The 22,385-nt window shown below is 36.0% G+C and overlaps 5 protein-coding genes across 5 annotated transcripts; 4 read left to right on the forward strand and 1 right to left on the reverse strand.

Moving 5' to 3' along the window:
- Positions 1-495: 495 nt before the first annotated feature.
- On the forward strand, positions 496-2,984 carry LOC113064239 (inositol-trisphosphate 3-kinase C-like). Its single transcript, XM_026234901.1, has 4 exons — positions 496-770; positions 928-1,029; positions 1,756-1,827; positions 1,914-2,984. Exons 1-4 carry the CDS (start codon positions 624-626, stop codon positions 2,118-2,120), a joined length of 528 nt encoding a protein of 175 aa, XP_026090686.1. The 5' UTR covers positions 496-623; the 3' UTR covers positions 2,121-2,984.
- A 1,304-nt stretch (positions 2,985-4,288) lies between these two features.
- Positions 4,289-6,774, forward strand: LOC113064241 (inositol-trisphosphate 3-kinase C-like). Its single transcript, XM_026234902.1, has 4 exons — positions 4,289-4,563; positions 4,721-4,822; positions 5,549-5,620; positions 5,707-6,774. Exons 1-4 carry the CDS (start codon positions 4,417-4,419, stop codon positions 5,911-5,913), a joined length of 528 nt encoding a protein of 175 aa, XP_026090687.1. The 5' UTR covers positions 4,289-4,416; the 3' UTR covers positions 5,914-6,774.
- Positions 6,775-7,793: 1,019 nt separating this feature from the next.
- On the forward strand, positions 7,794-11,605 carry LOC113063658 (uncharacterized). The gene is made up of 7 exons (XM_026233994.1): positions 7,794-8,026; positions 8,110-8,198; positions 8,290-8,393; positions 9,365-9,660; positions 10,127-10,660; positions 11,121-11,283; positions 11,435-11,605. The coding sequence occupies exons 1-7, from the start codon at positions 7,929-7,931 to the stop codon at positions 11,603-11,605; spliced, it is 1,455 nt and encodes a 484-aa protein (XP_026089779.1). The 5' UTR covers positions 7,794-7,928.
- Positions 11,606-11,747: 142 nt separating this feature from the next.
- Positions 11,748-18,157, forward strand: LOC113064243 (signal-induced proliferation-associated 1-like protein 3). The gene is made up of 4 exons (XM_026234904.1): positions 11,748-11,892; positions 16,783-16,903; positions 17,239-17,320; positions 17,410-18,157. The coding sequence occupies exons 1-4, from the start codon at positions 11,823-11,825 to the stop codon at positions 17,554-17,556; spliced, it is 420 nt and encodes a 139-aa protein (XP_026090689.1). The 5' UTR covers positions 11,748-11,822; the 3' UTR covers positions 17,557-18,157.
- On the reverse strand, positions 17,427-22,107 carry LOC113064242 (uncharacterized). The gene is made up of 10 exons (XM_026234903.1): positions 21,854-22,107; positions 21,386-21,485; positions 21,164-21,271; positions 20,845-21,057; positions 20,652-20,751; positions 20,323-20,540; positions 19,847-19,932; positions 18,632-18,870; positions 18,458-18,547; positions 17,427-18,374 (listed from the first exon to the last, which is right to left on the reverse strand). Exons 2-10 carry the CDS (start codon positions 21,468-21,470, stop codon positions 18,230-18,232), a joined length of 1,284 nt encoding a protein of 427 aa, XP_026090688.1. The 5' UTR covers positions 21,471-21,485; positions 21,854-22,107; the 3' UTR covers positions 17,427-18,229.
- Positions 22,108-22,385: the final 278 nt, after the last annotated feature.

The raw sequence follows: 22,385 nt of genomic DNA on the forward strand, positions 1-22,385 counted from the left end.
ATCTTTTATTTTCAGTTTATTTTACAGAAATCGAATGTAACATTTTCATTTAGCTCAAAACTGGACTGGACTTCTCAGGTGATGCTACTCACAAGCACTTATCATCAACACAGAAATTCAGAAATTGTTGCAGTTAGGCATTCAGACTGGAGCTTGTAATTATCATCAGTGCTTTCATAATAGGGACTCTTGGTTTGACGTCTTTGGCTAAAGGTGATGATACACAGGGCAACCATTTGTTTTTAGCAGTGTTGCAGAGCAATGTTGCTTGGGCACCCATTGAGAATGAACAACAGTTTCTATCCGGATTCTTTAGATCGATCTTGGGACTTGTGACTCACTTGGTTGCCCAGCAGCATTGCTCAAAAAGTTGCCCCATGTGTCATCACAGTTGACGGCAGTGTCCAAACCATAGTGGAAATATGATGACTGGTGGCCAGAAGCATTTTTCATATCATAGTGTACCAATCCTGTTAAGTCAGTTCTAACTAAATATTTACAATGTTTCCATTCTAAATAATTATTCCTATGGTAATGTTGACCTGTTGACTGCATGTGCTTTCAGGACTTACCTGGAGGAAGAGTTGAGGAAGGCCTGCGAGTGTCCTCAGCCACGCAAAGACATGTATGAAAAAATGATTGCAGTAGACCCAGGTGCCCCTACTGAGGAGGAGCGGGTCCAGCAGGCAGTACTCAAAACCAGATACATGCAGTGGAGGGAAACCCTCAGCTCAACAGCCACGCTGGGCTTCCGCATTGAAGGCATCAAGGTAGATATGATTCAGGAAACCTCTGAATTTATACAGAGGTCAATAAACTATACAAAACAATACTGACTGTAAATGCTTAGTATCTTATTTGATCTTTTGTTTTCGTCTTTTGATTGGCCTTCTGTAGAATGTCTTGACATATTTAATCTTTCTTCAGAAATTAGATGGAACGTGTAACACTAACTTCAAGAGAACAAAGTACAAAGATGAGATCATCCAAGCCCTGGAGGATTTTGTTGACAACAACATGTTAATCTTGGTATGTGCTATTGTTCTGTGCATTATAATTTTATAATGCCTGAATTCACTTAGAGCTGTAAAAAAATTCGATTCATTTTTTTAAATTAGACAAAATAGTATTGAATTTAAATGCAAAAAAGGCTTATTGTATAAAACAGAATTTAAATATCAGCACAAATTTGTATTGGCAATATATTTGAATTTTCTTTTTTACAATATATTCATTATTTATTAATTAAAATGTGAATTTATTTAAAGTATTCATAAATAGAAATTATTATTTATTTATTATTTATTTATTTTTATAATCATGAAGACAAACTATTTTTTTTCTTGGGAATAACATTTTTGTGTGGGTTTTTTATGTTTAAAATGTTTAGTAAAAATATGAGTAGATAAATGCAGTTATATATTGTTATTATGTGAATAACTAAAATTAATTCTATTTTACATCTTGCTTTTAAACATGTTGAATCTACATAGTTTTTAATTAGTGATGCACTGATACCACTTTTTTCAGTACCCGCCCAATACCAATACTTTGATTTGCCAATACAGAGTACCGATACCGATATTTTTATTGCGTTTGTAAATTTTTCTAATATTAAGTACAGAAACCAATAGAGTAATGATTGTTTGGTTTAAATAATGGTTCCTCTGCCTGTGCCTCTTTTAACCATTAATCCATTTAACTGTTTAACTATTATGTAAACAAGTTAATTGTTTAGCTCTTTTGTTCACACAGAGAAGTTACCAACAACGCCTGAAGGAACTACGAGCTGTGCTGGAGAAATCCGATTTCTTTAAAGCACATGAGGTGAGAGGCATATTCATTTTCCAGATGCACTTTGTTCAGGAATCATACAGGCGCTAATAGCGATGGTCTTGTGTGTTTTCCTGCAGGTAGTGGGCAGCTCCTTATTATTTATCCATGATCTGACTGGCAAGGCTGGAATCTGGATGATTGACTTTGGAAAGTCTGTGCCCATGCCGCCCCCTCTCACCCTGGACCATCGCAGCCCGTGGGTGGAGGGCAACAGAGAGGACGGGTACCTCTGGGGCCTGGACAATTTCATTGACATTCTGGCCAACATGCTTCCTGAGAAATGAAAGGCATTGTGGATCTTCAGAATTGTCATTTTTTGCACAGACTGTCTAATTTCCCTCTTTTTGTTTCTACATGGATAATATATGAAGGCAGGAGAGAATCGATGGAATGGATTGTCTCAACATTTACTACAAGTCTTACTGATGAACATCTAAGCTTGTGAATATACCTGCTGAAGCCTCTCACTATATAGTTGTTATCGCTGCTTTTGAAAAGCTGCATGTATTTTTACACTGTAAATAGATTTTTATTTAAGCAGTTTGCTCTTAGGGGTTGATTGGCAAAATATTAGCTTAGTTTTATGAACATTAACTGCTGGTGAAAATCATTACAGTCGTGTTGTTTTGATAGATATATTAAGATATTTTTCCTGCGTTTTGCTTCATTTTTGTGACCAAATGTGTCTAATTTGTGTGGGGATGAACTGAATTGAATTGGTGCACACTATTAACAGTCCCATAAACTGAAGCTGAATCAAATCACAGAACAACAAAAAACCTCTTGCACCTTTCTTAGTACTGTTTAAAAACATTGCATAACTCCTGATATAAGAAAACATTTAATCAGATGCTAAACAGCCACTGTTAATAGCAAATGTATGCCAATTTGACTGCGAATGGTGTGTGGGATATTTGAGATCGTGCTCCTTATGCACAATTTCAGTGTTTGCAATTTGAAGGTTTTGTACTGTATAATAAGTAAACGACTTGTGATCATCATGTTGGGGGCTTTATTGTCCTGGCTGTATTAGTTTTGCAGTTCTGGGTTCTGATGATAACTATATACTGTAATCTTTTTCCATTCTGGGTAATTTTGTAAAGGTGTTTGACTGTCAGCACAATAAACATAAATATGATGTGATTGTTCTTTCTTTCTGATGTGATGTTTCAAAGCCATACAAAGGAAAAAACAGGACTCCATGCTTAAAGTTTGTTTAGGGCCACTTGTGCTCTTAATTTTATTGGGAACACAATGGAAAAATGTACATAGTAGCACCACATGATCAATGACAGACATGAAAGCAAATTTCTTAATTTTTTTAATTTAAATTATAAAATCAGAATAATAAGACATAGCTGGCTGTAACAAATCAAATGAAACTAGGATCAGGAAAATCCTTGTGCTTCCGAGGTGCACAGATGCTACATCTGAGGTGGCATTTATATGCATTCACTCAGACTACTTCATTTACTTTAACTGCGTGCCTTTTAGTAAGATATTAAAGTTCTAATAAAGGCAAGACTTCCAGTTCCAATACTACTGTACATAATATTTAGTAGGAAATTTAGTTCGAGTATTTAGTTCTAATATCCTATTAGGATCCTAAGGTTGTTTCTTATGTGGAACACACAAATGTTTTATTTTTTGGCAAAAAAAAAAAAACATTCTTCAGACTATCTTTTGTGTTCTGCGGAAAGTAAGTTATGAAGGATAAACACAGATTTTTTTAATTAGTTGTATGGTTTAACTCATTTTTATGTTTAACCTATATATTTGTGGGTGATTTATTTTGGCCTAAAATGGCTAAATAGCCTGTATCTTGTGAGAATAACATCCAAACCTCACAAAACTTGGTAGACACAAACAGGACATTCAAGAAACATGCCAAATTTCCAACAGCAATTATTCGATAGGATTTCTAGCTAATATTCTGGAAGCTACATATTAAATGTTAATCTTTTATTTTCAGTTTATTTTACAGAAATCGAATGTAACATTTTCATTTAGCTCAAAACTGGACTGGACTTCTCAGGTGATGCTACTCACAAGCACTTATCATCAACACAGAAATTCAGAAATTGTTGCAGTTAGGCATTCAGACTGGAGCTTGTAATTATCATCAGTGCTTTCATAATAGGGACTCTTGGTTTGACGTCTTTGGCTAAAGGTGATGATACACAGGGCAACCATTTGTTTTTAGCAGTGTTGCAGAGCAATGTTGCTTGGGCACCCATTGAGAATGAACAACAGTTTCTATCCGGATTCTTTAGATCGATCTTGGGACTTGTGACTCACTTGGTTGCCCAGCAGCATTGCTCAAAAAGTTGCCCCATGTGTCATCACAGTTGACGGCAGTGTCCAAACCATAGTGGAAATATGATGACTGGTGGCCAGAAGCATTTTTCATATCATAGTGTACCAATCCTGTTAAGTCAGTTCTAACTAAATATTTACAATGTTTCCATTCTAAATAATTATTCCTATGGTAATGTTGACCTGTTGACTGCATGTGCTTTCAGGACTTACCTGGAGGAAGAGTTGAGGAAGGCCTGCGAGTGTCCTCAGCCACGCAAAGACATGTATGAAAAAATGATTGCAGTAGACCCTGACGCCCCTACTGAGGAGGAGCGGGTCCAGCAGGCAGTACTCAAAACCAGATACATGCAGTGGAGGGAAACCCTCAGCTCAACAGCCACGCTGGGCTTCTGCATTGAAGGCATCAAGGTAGATATGATTCAGGAAACCTCTGAATTTGTACAGAGGTCAATAAACTATACAAAACAATACTGACTGTAAATGCTTAGTATCTTATTTGATCTTTTGTTTTCGTCTTTTGATTGGCCTTCTGTAGAATGTCTTGACATATTTAATCTTTCTTCAGAAATTAGATGGAACGTGTAACACTAACTTCAAGAGAACAAAGTACAAAGATGAGATCATCCAAGCCCTGGAGGATTTTGTTGACAACAACATGTTAATCTTGGTATGTGCTATTGTTCTGTGCATTATAATTTTATAATGCCTGAATTCACTTAGAGCTGTAAAAAAATTCGATTCATTTTTTTAAATTAGACAAAATAGTATTGAATTTAAATGCAAAAAAGGCTTATTGTATAAAACAGAATTTAAATATCAGCACAAATTTGTATTGGCAATATATTTGAATTTTCTTTTTTACAATATATTCATTATTTATTAATTAAAATGTGAATTTATTTAAAGTATTCATAAATAGAAATTATTATTTATTTATTATTTATTTATTATTATAATCATGAAGACAAACTATTTTTTTTCTTGGGAATAACATTTTTGTGTGGGTTTTTTATGTTTAAAATGTTTAGTAAAAATATGAGTAGATAAATGCAGTTATATATTGTTATTATGTGAATAACTAAAATTAATTCTATTTTACATCTTGCTTTTAAACATGTTGAATCTACATAGTTTTTAATTAGGGATGCACTGTTACCACTTTTTTCAGTACCCGCCCAATACCAATACTTTGATTTGCCAATACAGAGTACCGATACCGATATTTTTATTGCGTTTGTAAATTTTTCAAATATTAAGTACAGAAACCAATAGAGTAATGATTGTTTGGTTTAAATAATGGTTCCTCTGCCTGTGCCTCTTTTAACCATTAATCCATTTAACTGTTTAACTATTATGTAAACAAGTTAATTGTTTAGCTCTTTTGTTCACACAGAGAAGTTACCAACAACGCCTGAAGGAACTACGAGCTGTGCTGGAGAAATCCGATTTCTTTAAAGCACATGAGGTGAGAGGCATATTCATTTTCCAGATGCACTTTGTTTAGGAATCATACAGGCGCTAATAGGGATGGTCTTGTGTGTTTTCCTGCAGGTAGTGGGCAGCTCCTTATTATTTATCCATGATCTGACTGGCAAGGCTGGAATCTGGATGATTGACTTTGGAAAGTCTGTGCCCATGCCGCCCCCTCTCACCCTGGACCATCGCAGCCCGTGGGTGGAGGGCAACAGAGAGGACGGGTACCTCTGGGGCCTGGACAATTTCATTGACATTCTGGCCAACATGCTTCCTGAGAAATGAAAGGCATTGTGGATCTTCAGAATTGTCATTTTTTGCACAGACTGTCTAATTTCCCTCTTTTTGTTTCTACATGGATAATATATGAAGGCAGGAGAGAATCAATGGAATGGATTGTCTCAACATTTACTACAAGTCTTACTGATGAACATCTAAGCTTGTGAATATACCTGCTGAAGCCTCTCACTATATAGTTGTTATCGCTGCTTTTGAAAAGCTGCATGTATTTTTACACTGTAAATAGATTTTTATTTAAGCAGTTTGCTCTTAGGGGTTGATTGGCAAAAGATTATCTTAGTTTTATGAACATTAACTGCTGGTGAAAATCATTACAGTCGTGTTGTTTTGATAGATATATTAAGATATTTTTCCTGCGTTTTGCTTCATTTTTGTGACCAAATGTGTCTAATTTGTGTGGGGATGAACTGAATTGAATTGGTGCACACTATTAACAGTCCCATAAACTGAAGCTGAATCAAATCACAGAACAACAAAAAACCTCTTGCACCTTTCTTAGTACTGTTTAAAAACATTGCATAACTCCTGATATAAGAAAACATTTAATCAGATGCTAAACAGCCACTGTTAATAGCAAATGTATGCCAATTTGACTGAGAATGGTGTGTGGGATATTTGAGATTGTGCTCCTTATGTACAATTTCAGTGTTTGCAATTTGAAGGTTTTGTACTGTATAATAAGTAAACGACTTGTGATCATGTTGGGGGCTTTATTGTCCTGGCTGTATTAGTTTTGCAGTTCTGGGTTCTGATGATAACTATATACTGTAATCTTTTTCCATTCTGGGTAATTTTGTAAAGGTGTTTGACTGTCAGCACAATAAACATAAATATGATGTGATTGTTCTTTCTTTCTGATGTGATGTTTCAAAGCCATACAAAGGAAAAAACAGGACTCCATGCTTAAAGTTTGTTTAGGGCCACTTGTGCTCTTAATTTTATTGGGAACACAATGGAAAAATGTACGTAGTAGCACCACATGATCAATGACAGACATGAAAGCAAATTTCTTAATTTTTTTAATTTAAATTATAAAATCAGAATAATAAGACATAGCTGGCTGTAACAAATCAAATGAAACTAGGATCAGGAAAATCCTTGTGCTTCCGAGGTGCACAGATGCTACATCTGAGGTGGCATTTATATGCATTCACTCAGACTACTTCATTTACTTTAACTGCGTGCCTTTTAGTAAGATATTAAAGTTCTAATAAAGGCAAGACTTCCAGTTCCAATACTACTGTACATAATATTTAGTAGGAAATTTAGTTCGAGTATGATTCTTTAAGTTTATGATTCTTTTGTGTGTTTTTTTTTTTTATCCTATTAGGATCCTAAGGTTGTTTCTTATGTGGAACACACACACAATTTTTTTATTTTTTGGCCAAAAAAAAAAAAAAACATTCATCAGACTGTCTTTTGTGTTCTGCGGAAAGTAAGTTATGAAGGATAAACACAGATTTTTTTAATTAGTTGTATGGTTTAACTAATTTTTATGTTTAACCTATATGTTTGTGGTTGATTTATTTTGGCCTAAAATGGCTAAATAGCCTGTATCTTGTGAGAATAACATCCAAACCTCACAAAGCTTGTTAGACACAAACAGGACATTCAAGAAACATGCCAAATTTCCAACAGCAATTATTCGATAGGATTTCTAGCTAATATTCTGGAAGCTACATATTAAATGTTAATCTTTTATTTTCAGTTTATTGTAGTGCACATAACAGCATCATGTTGCCTGGAGCAAACAAGCACAGTACTAACAACAGACAGCACAATCCCATCCTCTGTTCCATTCAGCTGCTGAAGAGCCCACACAGCTATTCTCCTCATTTCTCCACTAGCTCAGATGAATTGGAGCAGTCTGTACCATCATTTTGTCCACCAAATCCAAAAACACATTTCAGATGATGACTAAAACACATCAGGAAGGCTGTCTTTAAGGAAAATTTTTATGTTATCAACTTGGCTGTAAGATATTCAGGAATCCCGGAAAGATGGCTGCATCGTTCTGGGACTTGAATTACGCTACAACTCCTCCACAGACACCAGCTCTACAAATCAGCTCTGAGTTCAGGCATACTAGCCCTGTGAGGTGAGATGTAATCTTTTACAATATGTGATAATCATTACAATCTGACCTGATGAGCATGACCATCTTGATCGTTCACATTGTAGTTCACCCATGCAAGAAAGCTTAGACTGGCCTTCAAGAGAGCAAGTGGAGTTCACAAGATTGAACCCCTCCAGAACTAAAGATAATACAGGTTCTGTGTGCTTTTGCTAGTGATAACTTTCAGTCTGTAGTTCATTTCACCTTAGTGTAATTTGCCTCTGGGATTTCATCATACATTTCAGAAGGAGAATGGTGTATGGTAACAGCCACTCGCTCATTGCTTGGCAGGGAAAGAAGAGGCCAGAGGGAAGACCAGCACAGGGTGTTTCACAACATCTTGCCAAGAGTGAGATTTAATCATTTTCTTGTTTTATTCTATTTTATTTTGTATACTCCATCCTCTTCTCATAATATATATTTTAAGAGATAGGAGTCTAATGTATTCTGTGCTCTGCTGTTTTAAAGCATTATTAAAGGGGTACTCCAGCCCAAAGTGAAAATTTTGTTATAATGAAAATCATTAATCACTTACAGTGCATTTCATACTTTTCTGGACCTTGACAACTTGTAACTTATACTTGGCAGTCAATGGGACCATCTGAAGACTCCCAGTTTTAATCCAAAATATTTTAAATTGAGTTCCAAAGACGAACAAAGCTTTTATGGGTTTGGAACGACATGGGGGTAAGTGATTAATGACAAAACTTTCATTTTGAGTTGGAGTATCCCTTTAAGTGCTACAGTTGGATAATTAAAATCACAAATAAATCAGGCAGTGCAATTTGGGAATTGGTACAATTGATTCATTGATAATGTAAACATCTCAGAAGAATGAGTCATTTATGAACTCTTGCCCAAGGGTTTGATTTCTCCCCATCCCCCAGATCTGAGTTTACAAAAACTAAGGACTGATCTTATTGCAACAGTCACTAATGGTATCTGCCAGGATTTGCTACCAATGCTATACAATGTTAAGGTTAGGGATAGGGTTAATATCTGTTTCACCATTTTGTAGGCAATCAACACTGTCTAATTGTATAATAGTATAATTGGCCACTAAGCAGAGTTTGTGATTGAAGCTCTAATTTCAAAGGAATGGAAAATTTTCTGAAATGCTGCATTAAAATGCTGTAGGTGGTTAAAAAAAAAAAGTGAAATGCGGTAAAGTAAAGATAGCCTTTTGAAAATTGGTACTGCTTACCATTTGCTTTTGACTCTTGACAATTAAAGGAAAAACTGCATAAGTAACAAAGCAGTTAATTAAAGGCAATTAATTTTGACAATTTATTGTAAACAAATCTCCTTTTTGTTTCGTAGGCGCATTTTCTCCAGCCAAATAAAGAATCAAGTGCTTTTTCACCCTATGCTAATGACTTCTGCTTGAACGGTAGAGATGCCAAGAACATTGCTGAGTCCCCCAGGAGCAGTCGTAAGCTGCACCCGCTGACACAGCCGGGCTTCTACAGTCCAAAAATCCCCCGATCAAAACACTTTGAAGCTGCACAGTCTGCAAAAAAATCTTTGAAAGGATCTTCTTCTACAAACAACTTGAAAGAGTTCTTTGCTCTCACGTTGCCTCTTCCGTGCTCCAGAACTGCTGTTCTAAAAACCAGGTGAGCTGCATAAATGTCATAATGAACAGTATGTGCAATTTCTGTTGAAAAGGCCAGATTAAACCTGTATGAATTTCCATGATGCCCCACGAATGCATTTCAGACATGACTGAGTAATTGTAATATTATTGTGCCCCTCCATTCACTCCCACCCATGAGATCCCACGGGGAGGGGTGGAACAGTCAGTAAAAAGTGGGACATTCCCACCACGTTGCATAGAGTTGTTCCCTGACCCTAAGTCCATATTTTGTATGACTGGAGTTCTGAGTCTGATTTGTTGTATTGCTGGAAGCTACCAATATCAGCAAGAAAAAAAAGGACATTATTCTATAAGGGAATGACTTTTATGTTTTTAAAATGGATCTGTCTTTATTTTTGCAGTGTATGGACAGCTTACCTTATTCTTTGTTTTTATGTGTCTACAATATGTTTATGTCTATGGTCATTGTGTTTAATTTCTGCCAGCCCTTTGTGTTCCAAACCACAAAAAGTTACAACGTTTGTGGTGGAAAAGCCTCCTTTGATGAGAGCTGTGGTTTCTCAAACTTCACCAACCTCAAGTCAACCTGACAAAGAGCACTTCAGCCAACTCCAGCCAAGAGAGGACAGTCTCATCAAGAGCCAGGACTGCAGTTTGTTCAGTCTGCAGGAACCCAAGAGCAAACCTCCTAGATATGACCAACCTGTCTGGAGTCAGAGCCAGAATTTATCTACCAGGGATCATCTTTCTATTAACACAGTACATCTGTTCCCTGAATGCCATTCTAGAGCAGACCAGCCTGCAATGCTTTGTCCAAAACTGGAAAAGGCAAATCATGAGAGATTTAGCTTGAGTGTTGACGCTGACATTAAACAATCTCAAGGTGACCCTGACTGGTCATGTCATCTTCAAACCAGCGCAGCTATACCTGACTGCAACCCAAAACAAAAGAAGACAAAATATACACAACATAGAGAAACCAGTGATGTTAGAAACACAGATCACAACCATGTAAATAGGTAAGAGGATGGCAGCTCTTTATAGGGGTATTCTTATTATTTTTAATGTACTTTTTCAAAATAGTAGCTAAAAGTATTGTATAGTAGTATGTGCAAACAGTAATAAAGCTTTTAAAATAGCTGCTACCACAAGCACTATAGGTTCAGTTCCAATGAGATGTGTAGCAATTTCTCATTAGAATACTTGTCTTTGATTGGTCAATCGCAATTTAGTGTTCAGATTAATATTCATGTTGTTTATAGTAACACCATGTACCATTATGCTGATAGAATGAAAAATAAATAAATAAATAAATAAAAACAAAAAATGCAAGGCCAAGAGACCTTAACATTTTTAAAAGTAGGACTACTATTAACTTAAGCTGCGTTTTCGTAACATGACAAAAATCCACAAAATGTATAATCTGAAACAAATTTTGTTAGTAGTTTGTTTTGCACTGGTTGAACTTTTTCTTTTCAGTCAGGTGGATGTGAACTCAAAGAATGTGTTTGGTGAGCCTCGGGTGATCGCATCACTGCGAGCCGCATGTTCCCCGCGGCCTGTTCGTAAGAGCACAGTGGTCGAGGACTTGAAAAAACTCATTGTGATGGATGACACAGAGGACAGCAATCAGGGTGATTCGGTATGTGATTTATTTGGCTTATATTCAGAAGTTCTGACTTCTAAAGAACTTGACAGCCTAGGACAATAATGTGAAAAAGCAGGTAGCCTATTGTTCTGCTGAGTATTGGTATGTGAGCAGTATGTTGCAATGTGTTTACTGTCTCTTGTAGTCACCTCAACCAAAAGAGGCAGGGCTTTGCAGCAGTTTGCGAATGTCAGGTTCAGGTGCAAGTCCATCATTACTCAGTCAAAATAACCCAGTGTCTCCCTCACTCACACCCATCCATCTCAACCTGCAAACATGTCAAACAGGCAAGAGTTATTCCTTTTATGAAGCATGACGTCATTATTATATGCTATAGTAATAATATGTTCTGTTGCAGTTCACATATATTCTGATTTTATCAGTTGCTCTTCAACTGGTATTACCTTGACTTTAAGATATTTTTCTAGTATACATTGGCACTCACTGGTTGTCTTTTCCTAGAATGTGGAGGATCGCCTGAGCAGGCTGAATCTGACCTGTGGGGCAGAAACCAGCATCCTGATCCTGAACTCATGCCCCTGCCAAACACAGCCTGTCATCTCGACTGGAGTAGTTTAGTTCAAGCAACCCAAGAATATAAGAGTAAGTATCAAAGGACAAATAAATATGTTGAGTCAATATTATTCACATGCAGTGGTCCCAAATGTCAATTTGTACATTTAAGCCACATTTGCTATTGTATAAATGTAATTGCAATAGATTAGAGGTCTCCAAAGCTGTTCCTGGAGGCCCACTCTCCTGGGGAGTTTAGCTCCAACACAGGACAGAAGAAAATGGCCTTCCAGGAACAGGTTTGGACACTTCTGTACTATAACTTCATTTTTCGAAGTCGTTAGATGCGAGGAAGTGGAATGAAAAAAACAAACAAAGCAAAACGCAAGGTCAAGTGACCTTAACTGCTTTAAAGTTAACTACTTTTAGCTTGAGGCACATTTTTATAACGTTTTGTCAAGCACAGAGGACATCGCATTGGTCAAAAATGTTCATGTGTATTCACATACAAAAATGCACTCTGTGAACGCCCCCTTGTTCATTTTTATTTATACACTTTTCGAGCTATTTTTGAAACTAACCCAACGCTGTGGTGATTTTTTAGTGGATGTATAAATATCCCTTCAAGCAGGGGCGTAGATTACGCGGGGGACGCGAGAGGCATCCAGCTGCAGCCCCGCAGACTAGACTCACTTCTTGCTAGACACCATAGACAGTAAAAGAAATGGACACAGCGACCCCATTGGAACTCAATTGAGACAAGTGAAGCCCATTTTTAGCGTTTTTTTAGCACTTCCGTTTCTGACGCGCAGACTCAAACGAAGCTTGACGACGTCAGCAACCTGTCTGACAGATGTAAATCTTCTAAGTGGCTGTGCGTGCAAACTGCCATCGTTAATCTTGCAGAGACGGCGAGCTTGAGCGGGGAGTTCTTTGGCGTGAGTGAGCAGGAGTAAGTATTCTGATTAATTATTTTGTATTTGTATTATTTTAAAATGTAACGCCAGTACACCATATTAACTTAATTGCCTGCGAGCTTCTCCTCCTGTCTGTACGGTAATGCGACAGAGAGTCGAATGGTTATGACGCAATCGTTAGCCTATTTTTTACAAAAACTGTTTATACGGGGCCATAATGTAACATAGAAGGTAATGGAGCCCTTTATACATTGTCGTGTATCTTTAGAAATAAATAATGGACAAACGGAGTCTTTAAACGCCTCAGATGTAAAATTATTCGCTGTCAAAGTGACGCCAAAATGAATGGGAGTCAATGGGAATGCTAACGCAAGTGAAGTTCTGCTAAAAGATGGCAGCCCCCACCCGACTTCGACTTCCGGTCGAGTTCCTTGCCCCCCCATTGTACATTGCAGAAATTGCAGATGTTTTTTCAAAGACTGGGTGGGGTTCTGTGGAAACGGAAGACGTGGAGACCTGCGAGGGTTTTATTACAGACCCTGAATTTCCTGAGCATTGCCTGTTTTAGGGGGCAGGAATGAGGTGTGCAATAGTTTATTTGGAATTGTTCATGTTTTATTTTCTCTTGAAATAGGGCCTGACTGTGGCATCTTCGTTCTGATGGTCAGATTTGACAAGTTTTACTAATTAGATTGTGTAATTTCCAATAAATATTGCAAAACCATGAAGTGTTAATTTGATCTGGATTGTTTGGTAAATTGTCGGATCATGTGAATCTACGTATATTTTAAAAACAGAAGTGGTTACATTTACAAAAAAAGAAGAAGAATTGAATATCCAAATGGGCAAGGCAAAAAACTGTGGTCAATTCACATGTACAAGTCTGTTGTATTGACAAAACGTTATAGTCCATTGATCTAGGCTGAATTTAGGTCACAAAAAATATGATCTGAACAATATATATTTTCAAGGTGGTTCTTGTGAATGCAGTTTGCATGAATTATTGATGTTATAATATTAAGTATATTATTGAGAATTGTTTTATGTAAAGAGATATGATAAATATCATATTTCAATTTGCACACAGCTTTTATATTATATACGGAAATACGGAAAAGGCGTGTGCAATTAAGCCTACAAAGAATGCTGTCTATCCACTGGTGAAAACAGAAAATAAATATGCTGTCTATCCATAGGTGAAAATATAAAATAAATATGCTGTCTATCCATAGGTGAAAATATAAAATAAATATACTGTCCATCCAGAGGTGAGAACTAAATATGCTGTCTATCCATAGGTGAAAATATAAAATAAATATGCTGTCTATCCAGAGGTGAAAATATAAAATAAATATGCTGTCTATCCAGAGGTGAAAAAATAAAATAAATATGCTGTCCATCCAGAGGTGAAAATATAAAATAAATATGCTGTCTATCCATAGGTGAAAATATAAAATAAATATGCTGTCTATCCATAGGTGAAAATATAAAATAAATATGCTGTCTATCCAGAGGTGAAAATATAAAATAAATATATTGTCCATCCAGAGGTGAGAACTAAATATGCTGTCTATCCATAGGTGAAAATATAAAATAAATATTCTGTCTATCCAGAGGTGAGAACTAAATATGCTGTCTATCCAGAGGTGAAAATATAAAATAAATATATCTCAATCCAGAGGTGAAAATATAAAATAAATATATCTCAATCCAGAGGTGATAAATAAAATTAAAATAAAATAAAATAGGAAATAAAATTGCTGGCCATCCAGCGGTGAAAACGGAAATTAGCGGCGAAATGGAAATGACGGAGAAAATGGAAATGACGTAGGCTGTCTATCCACTGGTGTCCAGCCAGTGGTGTCTAACCGGAGGTGAGTCTGCGGGGCAGCAGCTGGATGCTATTGGGGGACGCGGGCGACGTGTCCCCTCCACTTTTAATATCATGGAAATTCATCCCCCGCACTTTTTCGGTCAAGTCTTCTCATAGAGGTTTTCAAGAGCTGGTGTGAATAAATATAGGTTTAAACTCAAAGAGACAGGATAGTTTGCATATGATTTGATATTTAATTCGGACCCAGAATACAGCGAGATAGACATCACAGAGCGCAAACTCTCATGCCATGTGCGTTTCATTCATACTCGAAGCCGGATGGTAGCCTGACTACGTCAGACTTCCTACTTCCGCTCAATTTCATTTCGCTTCTGTACTCAGTACTCTGTACTCTGTCTACGAAGCAAAGTGAAGTAGCAGAGTCTGGTATTATCAGGCTAGCCGGAGGGCGCTCTTGCGCAGAAATTCATTTCAGGAAGATCCTAATATGGGCAAAAGCGTCCAGCTATCGCTGTATGAAAACAGTTTTTACACAGAAAAAAAGCCCAGAAACTTTTGCAAACGTGAAGACATTAAACATACGATTGCAACAATATATGTTTTTTTCAAGTAATCTCCAGCAGGTGATAAATAAAGGATGAACAATGCAGTACCAATTGATATAGCATTTATTACAGAATAGAAACTATTCTGCCTTATTATGTGATAAAAAAATTGTTTGTAGTATATAAACAAATCATTATTATTTGTTATTGTCGAGCAGTTATAGATTTCTAAGCCAATTAAAAGCTAGAAATTTGAGAAAAATTAAAGTTGCCTATAGTAGGCTATCCACTACCAGTAAAAAGTTTTTGAACAGTAAGCTTGTTAATATTTTTTAAATAAGTCTCTTCTGTTCACCAAGCCTGCATTTATTTGACCCAAAGTAAAGCAAAACAGAAAATTGTGAAATATTTTTACTAACCTACTTAAATTAACTGTTTTCTATTTGGATATATTTCAAAATGTAATTTATTGAGATTTCAAAGCTGAACTTTTAGTATCATTGCTCCAGTCACACGATCCTTCAGAAATAATTCTGATATTCTGATTTGTTTCTCAAAAAAAAACACATTATGATAATGTTGAAACCAGCAGAGTAGATTTTTTTTCAGGTTTCTTTGATCAATAGAAAGTTCAGAAGAACAGCATTTAATTTGAAATAGAAATATTTTGAAAAATTATTACTTTATCATCACTTTTGATCAATTCAAAGTGAAGTGAAGTGACATACAGCCAAGTATGGTGACCCATACTCAGAATTCGTGCTCTGCATTTAACCCATCCGAAGTGCACACACACAGCAGTGAACACACACCCAGAGCAGTGGTCATCATTTATGCTGCGGTGCCCGGGGAGCAGTGGTGTTGCTGGTCTGAGACTCGAACCCACAAAAGAGTCCTTGCTAAATATAAGTGTTAATTTCTATAATTTTTTTCCAAAAAACAAAAATTATATATTGACTCTAAGCTTTTGAATGATATAGTGTATTATGTTGCAAAAGCTTTTTATTTCACATAAATGCTGATCTTTGGATCCTTATATTTATCAAAGAATACTGAAAATTATTATTTATTTTTTTAAATGATGTTTTAAATATTGATAATCAGCAAATCAGCATATTATGATTTCTGAAGGATGTGACACTGAAGACTGGAGTAAAAAAATGCTGAAAATACAACTTTGATCACACAAATAAATTACATTTTAAAATATATTCAAAATAGGGAAAAAAGTAATTTTAAATATAAAAATATTTCACAATATTACTGTTTTTGCTGTACTTTGGATCAAATAAATACAGGCTTGGTGAGCAGAAGAGACTTCTTTAAAAACAAAATATCTTAGTTCAAAAACTGTTGATTGGTAGGCTATATAGATTACAGAAATGTTATTAGAAATACATATATATATATATATGGCTGTGGTGATTCATTCCTGGATGAATGAATCAGAATGTTTCAACAGTTGTTCAATCATTTGCTCTTAAACTGTTTTTGTTTTTGTTCCTGAGTGAATCTGTTTTTTTTTTTTATAATAAATTAATAATTTTATTCAGAACATAATTTGTAAATGTGTGCATACATAGTTATGTGTTGTATAGTTGGCTTTATAATTTGTTTAATGCAATGACTTATTAGTTGTAGTATTATTAAAATAAAAGATTCCATGATTACAATACATTTCCAGCACAAAGGATGGCAACCCTTTTGTCAGAAAGGAGTCCTATATCAAGCAGACCAGACACACCGTCCCATGGAACCTACCAGATCCACCAATCCAGCACCTATTGTAGTGGAGAAGATATAGCGTAAGTGGGGCATATTTTTATTACATGAATGCCATTTTGATGTTCCTTCTTTGAGTAATAGACACTTGAATAAAAAGGATTCTTTGTTTACATCTATAGTTCCAAGAAGAACCTTTAACATCCATGTAAACTTTCCATTCCACAGAAGGTTTATTTTAATTCAGAACGCTTCTTTAGATTATTAAAATGTTCTTGAAACTAAGAAAAAATGGTTCTTAAAACAACTATTCACTGAAAGGATTTTTTGGAAACCAAAATGGTCCATCGCTGCGAAAAACCTTTATTTTTAAGAGTGTACATAACTATGAATTAACTTGCATGCTTATTTTTTTTAGCAGTGACGTATTCATTGACTTTCCTGACCAACTCTCTCACCTGGAAGGGATGCTTAGTCGACTGAGCAGTGATCTGCTGAAGGTGAGTCTCATTTAGCAGTTAATAAATGTACTATGTGCTTTCCTAGAGGACAAACACGCTCACAAACACCACGTGTTCCTCTGATTTAGGAGAAGAGAGACAAGGTGGATCTTCTGGCAGAGGTGTTGAAGCTACGCATTAGCAACCAGCATCTGAGAGAAGAGTCCCTCTGTGCAGTTGCACAACTACACAAAATCAGCAAAATTTTAAATAAGACACCTGGAGGGATGGAGTAATGCAGGGTTGCAAGCAAAAAGACTACAAATCTGGATATCGCCAGATATTCTTTCATGTTTGCATTTTCTGCGCTGATGTGGGAAGTCAAAATCTGCTTTTCTGAACTCTTCTGTTGGCACAGGTCTCACACGAGTTTGAAAACACAAAACAAACTGAACTCAGTCAAGGTTTATTAACAGCACAGTACAAACCAGAACAACTTTCATAAGGTTGGTAACTCTCACGGGAAACGTATCACAGCCCCTTTATCTATCTGAATAATTAGGTTAAGGGCTTAAGGCTATAAAAAACAGCTATAAACCAGCTTAATATAAAACATTATAATAAATATATAAATATATATACAAAGACAGACACTTAACATTTGCCATATATTATAAATAAGTAATAAAATCTGAATGTTTAATCTAACAATGTTAAGTCACAATGAAAAATGCTGAAAACAATGTAGATATAAATATGCTCTGTGATGATTAAAAACTGCAGAACAATTAAAAAATATACTTAACACACAATAAATGAGTTCGTTTAAAATCCCTGAGATGCAATTGTGTAAAATCACAACAGTGATTAACCTTAATAAAACTGTATCGAACTATACAATGCAGGTCTGTTTGGCTTGTTTTTCGTAGACCTTTCAAGCATATATTCTCAGTGCAGTAGAGAAGACCTTCATTTGACAGCTGCACACTCGTCTCTATAGGCCAGTAACATGTGCAGGGGTCTGGGCACAGAGTGTTCTGCCTTCATTTCTGCCTCGTGTTTTTGAGCGCGTACATTGCGGTTCTGCTGGCGACTGAAGCTCCAGGCTTTCAAGCTAAAAAAACGGAGAGAGGTTTATATGAAATTGCACTGCAACAGACAAGCCTCAGTGAAGATTGGAGAATTCAGAGAGCCTACCAGTACAAACGTCTCTCCTTCTTGGGCAAAATGTGCCATAGACTGGCTAACTCTTTAGTGACTGTAGTAGAGGGGATGCCGGGATAGGAACTATGCCAAAATAATAGATTTATTAAGATGGGTTTAATAGTGGATGTATCATTCATTTTAAGCAAAAATAGTATTTATACACACCTTATATATAATTTTCTGTTCATTCGGCAGAACATAATGAAGCCGTTCACACATTTCTTCTTGAGGTTTGGCTGTGTTGTAACACGTCCTCTTCTTGAAGTGTGCCTGTGTGATAAGCCTTTTCTTGCTCTCTTCAGGGGAATGAGTTGTTCTGGGGTCTCATCTTCTGAGCTTTTGTTCTCTTCCTCACTCTTGAAGGACAGATTGCTGCCATTTCCAGCCCTCATGACTGAAGTCTCCTAATTTGCAGTACAAAAAAGATACCATTAATAAGAGAGCTCACTGTAAAACAGTATCTCAGTAAACTATTATACAACAGGGTTCCAAAAGTCCGCAAGTGAAAAATACTTTTATTTTGCTTTTTTTCTCATTCCAGTTTTGACAATGTACGGTAATATTTCAGCATAATATTTTGAGTGAAATGTTGACAGTCTGTACAAAGAAATCACATAATCAGCGTCACAAATGAGCCGTTTCCTGATTTATCATTTTTGAAATGTCCCTCAGAAACCCAAGCATATTCAGTCTTAAAGAATTCTTCATGAAACCATTTTTTTAGGCAGAATTCTCATTGGATTATAATTTGGACAACTTTGCAGAATTGAAATGCTGGTTTGCATTTAGTGTCACAAAATTTCAAAAGTTTTGATACCGTAAGTGAAAGTTGTAAATTATGAAAATATACCACAAATTTATTTGAAATATTATATATTTAAACCAGTAAAGATACAGTCAAGAAAAGTTATTTGTCTATTTAAATACTGTAACAAATATTTATATCAAAGCCTATTTTAAATATTTTTAATATTGATATTGGTACTGTTATATCAATGAGACAATAATGTCAACAACTGGAATTAAAAAAATATATAATAATTTGGAAAATTGGGCTCCACTGTGTGAGAACATTAATCAAAAGTATGTCCAGCGTTGTATTTTTGCAACAAAAATTTAAGAAAAAAAGATCTCAAACGTAAATACTTTCAGAATTTCAGGGCATGTAAGCCTTCTCCCATCACCAGACATTGTTACGTGTAGAAACACTTATTAAGTGAAAGTTACTGCAGGTATTATTTCATTTCTACAGTTTACACAAACTTGATGTTCTATTTTGCTGGGTCTCTGAGGGTTAATCAGAGATTTTCATTGTGGTCTCAGAGTTTTGGACCCCCCCTGTATATTTAAGGTAATGAAGGATCACAAAATTTGGCCTACTACAGAGTCATTTGCAAAGCTGCCTGGCAAGCTGGGACTTTTTAAGACGGTAGATTCTGGGGTGACCCACACGTCCTCAAATAATGCTGTTATGGTAAAAAAAATAGAATATTCAGTCAGCATTACAGCAACACTGTGTTGTTTGTAATTTCACACTGTCAGTAATGTGCTAAAAGTTTTTAACAAATTTATTATTCTTAAAAAAATACATCTATTTACATAATACATGCTCAGAAAAGGCTCAAAAGCCGTCAGTGGGGTGGTGCACTTCTAAAAGGCACTAATATGTACCTTTAACCTACTATTATGCACCTTTTAAGGATAAAGAAGGTGCAAAGGTGTACTTTTTGAAAAGGTACTGCCCCAGTGACATTACTTTTGTAGCTTTTTACTGAGTGTAGTATACATGCTTGTCTATATTAGTATAGAATGAATATCCAATAAAATATGTGTGGGCATATATGGATTATTTTTACTGTGTAGCGCCTCCCGTCCATCTGGATGGAGAGAACAGATCAGGCCTTGAGAAGGGGATATAAGCAGAGATGGGTTGAGAGTCCGGCTGTGTGCTTCCCGAAGGGGTGGACGCAAAGGTAGTACTGGTGTTTTTGGCAGCGTAGGGCTGAAAGGGAAACGCTTTTTCCATGCAGCCGGAAAAGCTCCAAGCATGGGGTCTTTCAGAAGAATTCCTGATCTGAAGATATGGGAAAACATACAAATGAGTTGCAAGCTTGCACACAGGTACATGTCAAGCTGCCATTTCTCTGCTATTCACAAACATAAATCAAATATCTGAAACACAAACCCGGATGGAGGTGTATCCAACATATCTCTCCCTGGGCTTCCATCTTCACTTCCTGTCTGGTTGTCACAGAAACTACAGGTAGATTCAGCTTCAGTGCTCCCTGACAACAAAAAAATAACCCCGGGTATCCTTTAAGTTTCAGTGTGTGGATTTAATTGATATCTAACAACAAAGAAAGACAAGACTTTATCACCTGTATTGAAGGAGGACGTTGTGGAGTTGGAATCTAGAGAGCTTTGTGATGGCTCGCTATCATCAGCAGGCCACAGGTCTTTGTCCTCCGCAGTTTGGGCTTCTGAAGAATTGCTTTGTCCATCACTCAGGTGTTCTTGCTCCTCCACAGCGTTTATGATAAATCTCTCAGAGTTCTGGCTCTGAGGATCCCTCTTTTTGTCACTTAATCGTACTGTTTATAAATGTATAGATACGGCAGTGTAAATGAAAACAAATACCATTTTATACAATATTATATTTTGTATAATATATTTTATTCTTCAAATACAAAACTTCACCTGTATACTTGTTTATGCGACTGTAGGTATACATGTTCTTGGCTTTTAGGAACTGTGGAGGTGTGCAAGATAATGGAGAGTCTTCACTCTCCGACTCTGATTCTGATTCTGCAGACACAAAGGCCAAAAAATTTAGTACATACAGTATCATATGCCCACTTCCATATTTCACAACATATGCATAAAAAACTTGCATTGAGTATAAATAATAAAGCAGCTGACTTCTCTCATGGTTTTCGGACAGACGGTGAGGATGACTCTTCAGACTGTGAATGTGACTCTGGTGAAACTTGAAGCACTGCAGCATGTTTATCAGGGTGTCCTGTGGACACACACACACACACACACACAGAAATAAAATATGTTGTTTTTAATTATTCTTTTTTTTTTTTTTTTACTTTATGCGTTATTTATACTATGTAGCAAATTAAAATATATTTTATGTTTGTATGTTAACACTTACATTAACACATATTATGACATAACACACGTATTATACAACATTTTAAACAATCGTATCTAAAATAAATTTTTATGACAGCATCACCGAGTTAATTTCGCGGTCTATGTAATGCTGGTATGTAAACAGGTTCCCATATTTCTTTGATCATTAATTTGTCGCTTTACTTTTAAGTTTTTATCCTTTTTACATGGATTTGCATTTTCTTAGGTATAAGTTATTTCCCTTACCTGAATTATTCTCTATGTAATGCACTATACTGCGAAATTAAGTCGCCTCCAACATGTAACTTCTTAAAATGACATTGGACAAGAAATGAGCCAATCAGCTTCAGCGCTTACGCGGATTGGATAACGAGAGTCACACAGGCCTCGTGACAGTTGGTTACGTTACTAGGCCGCGAAAGTATATTTTATTTAATGTTACAATACTTTCTCCTGTTATAACTTAGACATTTGTATGCAACTTTTCGTAAAATGAAAACAATGACTTTTTTCAGCCGTGTTTAAGCATCAAGAACATGTACATATCAGCACAACATAGCAACATTTCTCAACAAATTATATGATTTGGAGGCGTGGCTATCTGCGAAAGCTTGACGTTTTAATTTACGGAAACCAATAAAAATTTTGTCATTCGATTTGGGGACGCTAGGGTTACATCAGTTTCACATATCAGCTACAACGTGCAAATATGAACAAATAATTTCTATCTGCCTAGATAATTTCCCTTTCATCTACATTTTAGAATGTTTTGATAAGA

Source organism: Carassius auratus, chromosome 46 (genome assembly GCF_003368295.1).
Source record: "Carassius auratus strain Wakin chromosome 46, ASM336829v1, whole genome shotgun sequence".
NCBI lineage: Eukaryota > Metazoa > Chordata > Actinopteri > Cypriniformes > Cyprinidae > Carassius > Carassius auratus.